General features: G+C 41.2%; 1 protein-coding gene across 1 annotated transcript in view; it reads left to right on the top strand.

Annotated features, from left to right (window-relative positions):
• EXOC4 (exocyst complex component 4) overlaps nt 1-12973 on the top strand; it is a 295027-nt gene that overhangs the window by 22849 nt on the left and 259205 nt on the right. The window contains exon 4 of the mRNA XM_062492431.1: nt 10345-10529. Within this exon, the coding sequence (XP_062348415.1) occupies nt 10345-10529 (185 nt within the window). The remainder of the gene's footprint in view (nt 1-10344; nt 10530-12973) is intronic.

Here is a 12973-nt window from a genome sequence, read left to right as displayed (position 1 = left end):
AAATCACTGCAGGTTCATTGGCTTTTGCCATCTTGTGTTAACACAGCTCTGCGAGGCTGTGCTGTTGTAATCACTCACTGGCTGTGGGATAATTCCTTTGCTATGATAGGAATATTATGTAAAATCATTACTGATGTGTCAGGGAGGCAGTGTCCATAGATCTGCCTGTCCTTTGCTTTCATTCCTCCAGGTAAACAGCTGCTCATGGCTCAGTAAAGCCCAAAACAAGGAGTCTGTAGCCCTCACCCTGCAATTGCAGCCCTGATTAATGCTGTTCCTGTAGCCCTGTGATCCATACAGTCAGAATTAGACCTTTACAGCCCTGTGCTGGCTGGATGCAGTCCTTCCAAAGGCATCATTCCAGTCTGCTGCATCCCATCCCTGCAGCCTGCTTTTTTGTATTCCATTCACATTAATTGAAGTAATTTTGCCACTGAAGCGTGTTCCAAACCTCTGCATTTAAATTGAAATTTTAATTCCCTTATTGTTTGGAAAAGACGGCTGAGGATGGCTTGTTACAGGTTTCATTATCACTCAGAACTCTCCAGCTGCTGGTTCTAATGTGCAGTGACTGAGTAATGCAGGCAGGGATTGTTAATAAAAGACTGGCAGCTTTTCCCAGTCGGATAAACACAATGCAGAGGTACTTTGTGACAGCTTACGTTTGTATGAAGTTAAATTTTTTTTAAGTGTCAGGTTTTTGGTTTTTTTTTTTTTGTTTTTTTTTTTTTGTTTTGTTTTTTTTTTTTTTTTTTTTGTCTCTCTAATTCTGTATCCAGCCAGAGCAGCACACAAATATCAGGTGTTCCCATTGTGTGCTCCTCCAGCATCTTGATAATTCCAGGAGCACAGGCAGTAGGATCAGGTTTGCTGTCCTATAAGTGCACTTTACAGGGTGTCTAAGAGCCCATTTCCAGCATCTTTTGAGTTGTGAAGCTTTGGAGAATTTGGGAATGTCTGGAACAGATAAAATGCCTGTTTGAACTGGAATGCATTTTAGTTATTTTCCATTTCTTTATGTGCCTGTTTTATAGAGTGAGTTTGTACATTTGCCTGAAATGGAGCTGTTTTATCACACGCTAAATTACTGACAGCAATATTTGCTTTTATGGGGCACTTGAGTGCACGTGCAGTCATTTGTGGGTGGTTTTTGTTTAATGTAAAACAAGAAAAGGGTTAAGGGGGGACCTTGGGGCTCTGCACAACTCCCTGACAGGAGGGGACAGCCGAGGGGGTCGGGCTCTGCTCCCAGGGAACAGGGACAGGGGAGAGATTGGGGAAAATTTCTCATAGAAAAGAGTGATGGTGGTGGAGTCCCCATCCCTGGAGGGATTTAAAGCTGTGTGCATGTGGCACTTGGGGACAGAGGCCAGCTGGCAGTGCTGGGAATGGTTGGACTCAATCTGACAACTCTTTTCCAACCTAAACAGTTCCATGTTATCTGCTATTGAGGGGAAATTCTGACCCAGGAGGAGCTTCCTGAGAACAGTCTCCAGAGAGGGGAGCAGAGCAGGGACCAGGGACAGATTTGATAGCACTTCCCTGGAAGCCTGAGCTTGGCTGCTGGAATGAGGAGTCCAGGTTCTTCCAGAGGAGATGTTTTGGGAGTGTTCCACACCACCAGAAGCCAGAGCAGAGATCAGCAGCAGGACAGGCAACAGTGACCAGGACAGGAGATTTCACCCTTGGAGAAAACAATTTTGTGTCCAGCCTCCCCATCACTTGGGCTGTGCATTGATGATGCTCTGCATAGTAATTGATAAATTAATTAGCTCAAGGTTGTGGAGATCTGTGCTGTTACTTTAATTCTTCTGATTCTGCTGTTGACACATGAGGTCCCTGTAGGGAAAACTTAGTATATGCCATTTGTTTCTGTAATTTAAGAGCTAAAATGCTGAAAACAGTGAAGAAATACTGTTGAATAAAGTAATTCAATGTCATGTCATATGATTAAATAAAAACTCTTCAGGCTGTTTTGGTTTTGTGTCTGGATTTGCCCTTATGGCAGGTAATACACACTGAAACTGCAGAAATCTGTCCGAGATTGAGAGAGGATCATTGTTGTTTTCAGCTGAGGTTTGTTGTTTTTTTTTTCTTTTTTTTTTAATTAGGAAGACAAGAAGGAAGAATGAAGGTGGGAAGAAGAAAGGATGGAGCCCTTTGATTATTCTTTACATAACTTCCCCCATGCTTGTGTTGCAGAGTGAGGAATTGGTGTTTCCCTCCTTGCCACATCCTTCTCCTGTGTCTTTTTCTCAGGAAATAAAAACCTGGCAGTATTTTGTTTCTCCAGAAACAGGGAATGCTCCAATAGCAACTTTTCTTTCTTTTCCAGTGTTAAAAACTTCAGATTTTTAATGTCAGGAAAATAATAATAATATATGTCTCCTGCTCTGCTTTCTCATGTGAGTAATAGCAGCAGGATTTTTTTTTTTTTCTGGGGAGGGGGGAGCTGATCTAGCATTATATAAAAAAAAAGGTGGTTTTGTTTTTTTAAAGGCAAGACAACATAACTGGCTGACAATGTGGGGGGGGTAGGGGGGCAGGGCAGAAGTGGAAGGGTTGTTATTAAGTGGAAGTGCATGTAGAAATCATGGAATCCCAGGATGGTTTGGGTGGGAAGGGATGTTAAAGCCCATCCAGTGCCACCCCTGCCCTGGGCAGGGACGCCTCCCACTGTTCTAGGGTGCTCCAAGCCATATCCAGCCTGGCCTGGGACACTGGTTTTTTTCTGTGTGTGCAAAATATTTACCCTCTTCTTACTCATCCTATAATGAGCATCTCATTCCAGAGATTGCCCCTGGATCCCTGGAAGTGTCCAAGGCCAGGTTGGACATTGGGGTTTGGAGCACTGTGGGACAGTGGGAGGTGTCCCTGCCCATGGCAGAGGTGGCACTAGATAGGCTTTAAGATCCCTTCATCACAAACCATTCCATGATTCTTTGTCACCCTCAGCAACCTCCAGTGCTCCTCACTTTTCTGTGCACGCCCCACTAATCATCTGGAAAAGCCTTTGGAGTGACAACACCTCCCTGGAAAACACAAAGTGTTTGTAGCCCTGGGCATGGCTGAGAGCTTTTATTTTTATTACTTGACTGCAGCTACCACCTGTGGCTTTCCTCAGGATGGTGCAAGGAGAATCTTTCAATTAAAAATGCCTTGTAGTGAGCAGGGTTCTTATACCTTAAGTAGCCTGGAATAATGAAATAAATAAAAATAACAATGCAGTTCTCAGCCTGCATTTTATTTACTGCCTGCCTTTCAGCTGGCACAAGGAAAATCAATAAAAAACACTTTCATTTTGTTTTAGCCTTTCTTAGTGCAGAGCTGGGATTCAGGTGCTGCCATGGATGAGTTTTATATTTTGGAATTAAGTAAGTGGAAATAAGAGGCCTGGGTTTGTTTGGAATTCTGTAGAAATGCTTTTATAGGTAAATTTAAATTTTGGCTCTGCTTGAAATTCTCTTTTGAGAAGTGACATCTCCGGGGTTGTATCTCATTTCATGTGAGGCTTCTATTAATTGCTAATAATTGGCAAATCTGCTGATTTCTTAGGGTGAGGGATAGGTGAGAAAGAGACGCCTCGGTTTTTGTTAATTTTATGAATTCTCTGTATACCTGGAATATGTTCTGGTGATTCACAAATCCATGGAAATCATGGGCTTTATGTGCCTGAAAGGTCTGGGGTGAGACAAGGAGGATCTGAGGGCATTTGGTTTGTCCAGGCTGAGTTTGGTAGAATACTGGTAAATTCTTTATGCGGAAGGATTTGGGGGTGTTTATTATTGGATCACTATTCACCTCTCTTCTGTAATTTTCCCCTTGTTTTTTTATTCCTTAAATACTGCTTTGATTAGTTTTAAAATCAACTTTAGGCTAGTTTTAAACACATTAGAACATGGAATTTCCCTTACAAACATCTTATTTCTTTTTCCCCCGGGCACAGTTATCGATGACTTGCTCTCATTCTTTTCCTGCTATAATTTGCATTTTTAGGGCAGTCTGTTGCATGACATTTTAGAACCTAAAGTTGCCTCTTTTGCATGGCCATGTGCTTGAGCCCAGCTCCTCCTCAGGACCTCTCCAAAGCATCATCAGGGGGCTCCTGGCTCTGCTAATAACAACACTTCATTTCAGCTGGTGAAAGTTTATTTAATAAAAAATCAGGCTGTGATGAAGGTGGAACAGAATTGGAATACAGAGGATGCTTTTCTAGCGATCATTGGTCTTTCCAGGAATTCTTTTTTAAGCTCTGGGATGTACGACAGAATTGTATTCCCACTAAAACATTGCAGCAGCACCATGAAAAAACTGTTGAAGGGCTATGGGACACTGTAAAATAATCCAGATAAATCTGAGTGATTTACTTCCAAAATGCAGCTCTCTAAAGATGGTGGAAAGGTGTAATAAATTCAATTCTTACTAAAGCATTTGAAATATTTGGGGTGAAAATGGAAATGAGAAAAGCAAAAAGTCTTGGGTAATTCTTTGATGCCAGGAGATAATTCTGCCATTTGAGAGAAAGTCATTTGTCCATACTGGTGGAGAAATTGCAGATTTTGTGTTCAGGTCCAAGTGAGCAGTTGGATAAACCTCTTGTTTTTAGCCCCTCTCTTCCTTGAGCGCCACTTTTGGTTCCAGCACTTTGTTGCTAGAAAGACATTGATGAATTACAGCGAGTGAAGGAGGAAGGAGAATGATTGATGGGTGACTGAGACAAATTCAAAAGAATTAAATTTCTGTAGCTGGAGGAAAGGACAGCAAGTGAGGAACATAATTTTATAAATATTTAAAAGTTTGCAGAGGGAAAACAGTGTGTGGCCATTGCCATTGGAACACTTCAGAAAAATAAAAATTGATTGTCCTTTGTGTTAAGGTATTTCAGATCAGGTTTGCCCAAAATAACCCTTTTACTTAAGTTTCTACTTTTGTTTTTTTTCTCTCCTTCCCCCCTCAGATCAGTTTGTTTGTCCCAGGATGAGTTGTTTTCCTGCAAACTGAGCACTTTTTTTTTTTTGTTGTGTGTAGCTCAGAATCTCTCAAAGTGATTTTCTAAACGTCTCCCCCTCTCAGCTTCAGTCATCTGTGTCAGTCCCCCCCCTTTTTGTGCATCATTTGCTCACAAATCCTTTCATGCCATGGAGGGGAGTGAGTTCAGCTCTTCCCAAAATTTTGCAAAGGAACCATAATCATGATTTATAGCTCTTTCTTTGCTTTTTGTTTGTTGATTCTTACAAGATTTTTAAGATGAGCAAAATTGGGAGCAATTTCTTCCCTCACCTGAATATCCATGGTTTTGACACCCAGTGCTGTCCATCAGCCCCTCATTAATCCTCATGTCCTGGGTTCCTTTGCTCCTTTTCCTGTTTTTAGGGAGAAGGAGGCAGTGGCAATCAGGAATATGATCACTGATCTCTGTGCTTTTCCTGTTTTCCGTGATTTTACCTGAAGACTCTCTGCTTCAGGGTCATCTTAACTAATTTATCTTGATGACACCTCATGCTGTGCCGTGGCAATTTGGTAGCAGACAATTCCAATCTTTGTATTTCTTATTTCTTAAGTTTTCCTTGTATCCCATTATTTGGTAGGTCTATCACTTTTCAACTTCATCCTGATTCACCTTGCAACCAAAAACAAATCTACAGCTGAACCACAGCCTTGGTAAAACCTGTGTCAAAGTTGGAATTAAAAGATATAAATGCAGTGTAAAGTAGGTTTAATCGGGTACTCTTAAGTGTTGCCAGTGGAAGCTGCAGGTGCTTCACAGACTTTTGGGTCTTGGGTGTTATTCTGTGATTTCAGCCTTTCTGTGATTCCCTGCATTGTCCATCACAAATGTGGGAATTTTTAGCCTTAAATTCAGGAGCTCCTTGCTCATTTTATTCCTAATAAACTTCCGAGTTATTTGTGGAATTTTGAGGTGAGTAAAAATAGAGAAGACGAACCAACCCTGCTGAAGTAAATGTTTTCTCACTGCTCTCCAGGTACGATTTACGTCCAACAGCTTTATTTATTCCCCTCCCTTTTCTCAAGTTGCTTTTCCATGGCTTTTGCTCAGTCTGTCACAGCTCCTGTGCTGAGGCAGTGGGTGGCACAGAAATTGGGTGGCACAGAGATTGGGTGGCACCTGGGAGTGTTTCTTGATGCTGTTCTGCCTCTCACAGCACTTTTGATTTACAGGTTTGGGTGGGAAAGGACCTTAAATCTCATCCAGTGCCACCCCTGCCATGGACCTTCACTGTCCCAGGGTGCTCCCAACCCTGTCCAGCCTGACCTTGGACACTTCCAGGAATCCAGGGGGTGCTCTGAGAATTCTATTCCTGGGCCTCCCAGGGAGGAGAGGGATCAGCATTTGTAGGTGTTGTGTCTCTTTACCCACTCCCAGATCCCAAAAGGTGCAGTGTGAGGACTTTCCTGTTCCACAGCAGTTTCCAGGCTCAATCCTTATCTCCTGCACATCAGCTGCAAATGGAATTCAGTGACCTGCTTGTTTAGATCTGCCTATACTTATTTAAGCTGTTTTTAAGTCATTTTCCTTTCGTGTACCTTGTGAAAGTGAGTCCCTTGTAAAAGCAGCAGATCAATTCTTTTAAATGTCAGCACTGTTGTATTCACCAGCAAGGCAGGTGGAACCTTCTGGGTTGTTGCTTATTTATTTACTCTTTTATTCTGGAGGCTCAGCTTTTTCCCTTTTGTCAGATTCTGTTTGTGTACGGCTTTTTTTTAATCTTGAATTATGACCCACCACGTTGTTTTCTTTTAACCTTTCTCAGTTGTGTGTTCATGTTTTCATATCTGTTCAAATTCAGAACAGACTGGTTTCCCAGTCAGAAAGGATTTTATTTTCTAGTAAAATTAATAATTGAGGAAGGAATTCTTCCATTTGAGGGTGGTGAGGCCCTGGCACAGGGTGCCCAGAGACGCTGTGGATTCCTCATCCCTGAAGTGTCCAAGGTCAGGTTGGATGGGGCTTGAAGCAACCTGGGATGGTGGAAGATGTCCCTGCCCGTGGGAACTGGATGATCTCTAATGTCCCTTCCAACCAAACCGTTACATGATTTTTTGATTATATCATTATTTCGTTTTTTTTCCCCTCCCTGAAAAAACACATCTAATTGAGACTTTTCACTTTATCTCTGCTCACTTCCAGGCTTGTGGGGGGTTCAACAGAACCTTTGAGAGAATAAATAGATTTCACTCTAAGCAGATTGGAAAACTTTGGCTGAAGTGAGAAAAAAGAAAGAATTTTGACAAATACCTTGTTAGCACTTAGGTTGTTGTAAAATGCTGAATTAAACCCTTCCAAATTGCCTGTTAGCTAAGCAAGTGTTTAGCTGTGTTTTCTTTTTAAGGCAATTAAGCCCTGCTATATACTGCCTGTGACCTTTAAACAAGCTGCCTAATGGTGCTGGTGCCACGGTTATTTTCTATAAACTTGCAATTTTTAGCTTATACAAAGCACAGCTCTTTTTTAAGGCTTATTTCATCTCCATTTCCTAAAGGCTCTGTGCTTATTGTAGGTACTGATAAGCAGGGAGAGAGAAGAAGATTTAAACATCAGGAATTGCTATCAGATCATCTAAGCCAAATTCTCTGCTAATCCAGGCCAATATTTTAATTAGTGTTTTGACTAAATTAGAGTTATTGTGTGTTCATGAGCAGCTTTCAATGGGAGAGAGAGCTGAATTAAAGAATTAAAGGAGGTGCTGGTGGGGACTGCCCATTCTTTTGGTACAATTTGCTCATTGTAAAGCAGTTTTTTCCACAAAAATTACAACTTGTTTATTGTTGATTCCTTTCCCAGCTGCTCTGTGTTGCTGTGGCTCCCCTCTGCACCCCAGCCCCTGCTAAAAGATTAATGTGGGGGAGCTCTTTTACCTATAATTGTATTTTGTGTCCAGCTAGTCTAGCACAATGCAATGATCTTGCAGAAAAACAAACAAAAATTGCTTCGTTTCCATTTAATTGTATGTGTAGAAAAAAGAGCAAGGAAGGACCATCAGCTGCTTTTTCTGGACCTTTGAACTACTTACTTGTAGCATCTCATTTCCAGGTTTTCTTGGGCTGCTTTTCCATGATCAGTAGAGACTGGAGTCTTGTAAGATAACTCTTCCTCTCTTATCCAATTCCACATCTTTTTGTCCTTTTGGATGCAGCCAGCAGGTGATGGGAGTGTTAAAAGCCAGGGAAAGCTTGTTGGCATCTCTTGCATAATCCAAGTTTTGGTGTCTTAGTGGGGGCATAAAGTCAAAAAAGTTTCTTCTGAAGTTCCACTGTTGATCTACCTTTAGCGTGTATTTAATTCTGTGCATTTTTTATTGGTGCTTTTGGTTCCTTTTGGTCTCTTATGCTGTTCTGGGCTGGCTTATCCAGCACATAAAGGTTTTAATGTCTTTTTATTATTATTATTATTCTGGAATATACTCCTGGGTACTGCTTTGTTTCCAGGAGACCTAAATCATATTTCTGTAAGAAAAACTGCAGAAAGGAAAAATGTTTGGTTTGGTTTTTAGCATAATATTTATATTTGTTGCCATCTAAACCAACTGAAGACCTTCTTTTCATTTCCATGAACATGAGTATAATAGATGGTTGAATATTCCCTTTTTTTTTTCCTTAAAACATGCCCTTGAGAGCTGTATTTTGGCCTTAATGTTTTCTTGTGAGCAATGAACTCTTTAGGAACTGGCAAGACAAAACCAGAGCTGCGTGGAAAGCTTAAATTCCTGTTCCTTGTGTTTCATCAAAAAATTATCCTGGATGTTTTGGAATTTTTTTTTATGTCACTTTCCTCTGGATTTCAGTTCTTTTCTGGCTGCTTTTTCATCTCTCAGTTTCTCAGTGTTCCAAATGTTACTCCTTCTCCTTGCTCTGGTGGGATTATTGGCCCAGCTCCCAGGGCAGTTGCAGCTCCTCTGAAGTGATTGGAGGGCTCAAGTACCTTCAGAATGGGGAAATTTGGGGAAATAAAGTTCCACCTGCCAAAGGAGGAAGAGAGGAATTAGCACTTCCACTTCTGCCAGAGTTTCCCACATGGTGTCTGCTGAGCTGCTCCACTTGCGGGAGCTCTGCCACCTTGTCTGGGAAGAAGGAAATTGGGATTTTCCTTCATTTTTGGGGTGGTTTTGTGATGTGTGCTGGCCAAACTTCCCCAGCTGTTCCCAGATGGATACTGGGAAGGAATGGGATGGACAGCATTGTGTGTCAAGTGAGGAGATTCCAAAATTAATATGAAAACGTTGGCTGTCCCATGGATATTCTAGGTTTTTCCTGGGCTTGGAGGCCAGCAAAGGAGTACACTGGTGATGGATGTTCTTCCAGCAGAGTTAATATTTACTGGTACTGAGGGAGCAGCCCTTGGCTGGGCTGGCTGCTCACTGTATCTTTGCTTTTAATTTTTAATGTTTGTCTGACAGGTTTGTTCTGCACCGAGATCCTGAAGTGCAAGCAAATGTCTTATTTCACTGACAGCATCCTCAGTTAGCAGGGAGTGGGTTTTTAAATTTTATTTTAAACCTCTGCATGCCAAACATGCTCTTTCCAGTCCCTTACAACATCAGCACTGAGAGTTTGGAAGCTGCAGAGGGATTCCATCATTTATTTATTAGTAACTGGAAATCTCTGTTAAATAGAAAATCAACTGGGAGGGATGCACAGCGAGTGTGTTGCTTTAAGGTGCTGATTTGTCATTTCTGGTGGGTTTTGTCTGTGTTTGGGTTTTGTTCAGCTTTATTTTTAGGACAGAAAAGGAAATTAGGAAATTTCAGTGCCCATGGGATGTCAGCTGGTCATTATTTCAGGCATTCAAATGTCATAGCCTGGGATATAACCCTTGTGCAGCCTAAAGGGTGAGGCCAAAGCTTTTTCAGTCATGACTTTAAGTAAATTAAATTTAAGTCATTTTCTCCCTGTTTGTAGAATTTAGAATACTGGGGGGTTTTTTGTGTTTCTGTAAGGGAAAGTATAACAACCATCAAACACCATTGTCACTATCTTCTTCTAACACTTCTCTACTTAATAATCCTTTTATTTGAGGATAAACCATGCTTTGATTTTTATTAGAGAACTGTTTCTTCATTAAGTTGTTTTATACATATGCTTAATATTTGAAGGCTGCGCATTAAATCCAAGTTATTTGGATGTTGGACCCTTCTGCATAATTTGGGAATTGAAATAAAGATATATTACTTCAAGATTTCCTGCTTCAGAAGGATTTTAGGGACAGAATCATCTTGGGATTCAGGCACTCACATAATCTAAGAGGAAAATTGAAAAATTGAATGAATTGATGGCGAGAGTTGAATGAATTGATGTCTAAAACTTGTCCCCCGTTTCCCCCCCCAGGTGTCTGCAGTGGATTCCCTGGAGGGTCCCCTCCTGCAGGTAGAAGGGCTGAGTGACCTGAGGCTGGAGCTGCACAGCAAGAAGATGAACCTGCACCTGGTGCTGATTGACGAGCTGCACCGGCACCTCTACATCAAATCCACCAACCGCGTGGGACAGCGCGGCAAGGACAGAGCCAGGCTCGGGTGGGACAGTGTTGCTTTTTAACTTCTTTCTTCTTTTTGCCAGAGTTGGGATTGTCTTGGTTTGAAAGACCGTGTCTGTGAAGGCAGGAGCCTCTCTTTGAAATGGAAAATGTAAACCCCCTCCCTCCAAATTATTATAATTTTGAAATTGAGGGGCTCTCAGGCAAAGTTATGAGAATAGGAATAACAGTTCTTTACTAGGAAAATTAAAATAGTAGTACGGTAATACAGGAAACAGAACAATGTCAGAGTGAGAATCCAAGCTGACACCCCGTCAGTCAGTCAGGGTGTTGGAGCAGTCCCATTAAATGATGGCTGCATCCTCCTGCAGTGACAGATGTGCTTCTGTTGGAGCAGTGCTCCTGGAGAAGGGTGCAGTTTCCTCTGAAGGTCCAGTGATGATGTAGAAGGGTCTGGTTTTCCTCTGGAATCCAGTGGGAAAAGGCTGCTCTGATGTTCCAAATCTCAGATTTTATCCAGGTAGGAAATGCTTGGCTCCTCCCCCCTGGGCAGAGCATCTCCCAAGGGGATGATGGAATTTTACCAGTCATGAACTGGGATTCAATGGCCCATTAACAGGAGATATCTCCTGGGGGAAGGATGGGTTGTGGAGAAGATAAAGAGCACTGCCTCACCTGGTTTTAACAGCTGGTGATAGAATTCATACTGCTGGTTACATCCTGTGTTACAGCCTAAAACAGGGATTAAAAGCTCGAGAGATGTTATTTCTAGTTTGGACTCAGATGTTTATTAATTTTTATCTATGTTACAGTGAGTTCTACAGAACTTCCAGTTAACAAGCTAGAAATGGTGATGTATATCTCTCTCCATACAAGGTCTTTTAAGCCTGAACAAGGTCTTTTAAGTCCAGTTGAGAACTAGCACCTAAATTTTTACTTTTCACTCAATAACCAATCACCCATGACCCACAATGTAGATTTTTCTATCCAATTACAGAAGTCCCACCTAGACCCATGAAGAAGAAGGAAACCTCCTCCCTAAAACCTTCATCTTGCTCTCTATATATTGCTATATTCTAAAACCTTAAATTCCAAATCTTCTACCACATGATATTACACGCTTCTATTAAAACTACATGCCAGTGATTCAAATTCTGTCACTCACTCTTGAAAGCCTTCTCCATGGCCTCAGGTCAAAAACTGTGCTTTCCTGTGGATCAGTGCCTGTCAGCACAGAAAGTACAAAATTCTCAATATCCACGGTTCCAACAGGGCAGCCTTCCCTGTCCCAACACCCCAAACTTGCATTTCTGGCATGCAAATCCTTCAGGATTGTGGCTGTGGGGAGCAGAAAATTCAGATTTGTAAGCCTGTCCACGTTCTTTCACTTTTCTTCATGCTTCTCTTGGGGTTTTGCTGCTTCCCACCAATCTTTTGTGCATTCTCTTCCTTCTCTGATGTTATCCCTTTTCTACAAATGTCATGGTCATGAGGTTCAGGTCAGGGAAGAATTGCTCATTTTCTAGGAAATATCCAAGTTTTAGAAGCCTCCGAATCTGTTGGAGTCTGTAAGCTAAGAGTGTCTCTGATGTTTTCAGAGAGAAATCACAATGCAGGGATTGAATTAAAACCTTTAGATGGATTGAAGTATGTTAAACTACTCACACATAAAGTAGAGATGTAAGTTTTAAGTTTTAAAATAAGTAAGCAAGTAATTAAGTTTTAAGTGCTTTTAGTAAATAAAAGGTTTCAGATGCCAAAATAAAAGTGTGAGTTCTAGTGAAAGTTGCAAACCATAGTCCTAAATACTGATGTTTCCGTGGAGGCTCCAGGAATATAGTTTTAAACATAACAAAACTATAGTAAGAATATTGTTTAGATTTTTCAGATAAAACAAGATAAACTATATGTGTAATTTAAACATAACCTGGCGTGCTAAGAAACTAGAATTCTTACAAGTTAAGAAGTAGTAGTCCAAGTTTGTGTCTTTAGCTTGAAAGGAAGTTTCTGTATAAGAATTTATGCATTGAGGAAAGAAACCACGTTCTTCACTTTGCCTTTTGCTCTTGTTCCTGCTCTCTCAGCATCATCATCTTCACCCAAAAAAAAAAAAAAAATAGGAGCTGCCCCAACAACATCAGCCCTGCTGGGACCCTCGAGAGCATCTTGTGCTTCTATCTGAGACTATAGACCAAAACTTTAGCATGGACTTTAAGGCTTGTAACTCTTTGCCTTTCAAAACTGATGTGTCTTTGCAATAAACAACTTTATAACAACTATTAGCTGCTTGGCTCTTTAAAAAACAAAAAACCAAAACAAAACAAACAAAAAAAAAACCCACAAACCAACAAATGGTGCTTAAAGCACCAAAAAAATAACCCCACACCAACCAACCAACCATAAGGTGACGAGATGGAGGCCACAATACGTAAGTCTTCGAGCTGAAATGTGTTGGTTTTGATGTGTTTCCCAGGTGTTTTAAAG

The sequence above is a fragment of the Cinclus cinclus genome, chromosome 4 (assembly GCF_963662255.1).
Source record: "Cinclus cinclus chromosome 4, bCinCin1.1, whole genome shotgun sequence".
NCBI classification, from domain to species: Eukaryota; Metazoa; Chordata; class Aves; order Passeriformes; family Cinclidae; genus Cinclus; species Cinclus cinclus.
This window is presented reverse-complemented; position numbering and strand designations above follow the sequence as displayed.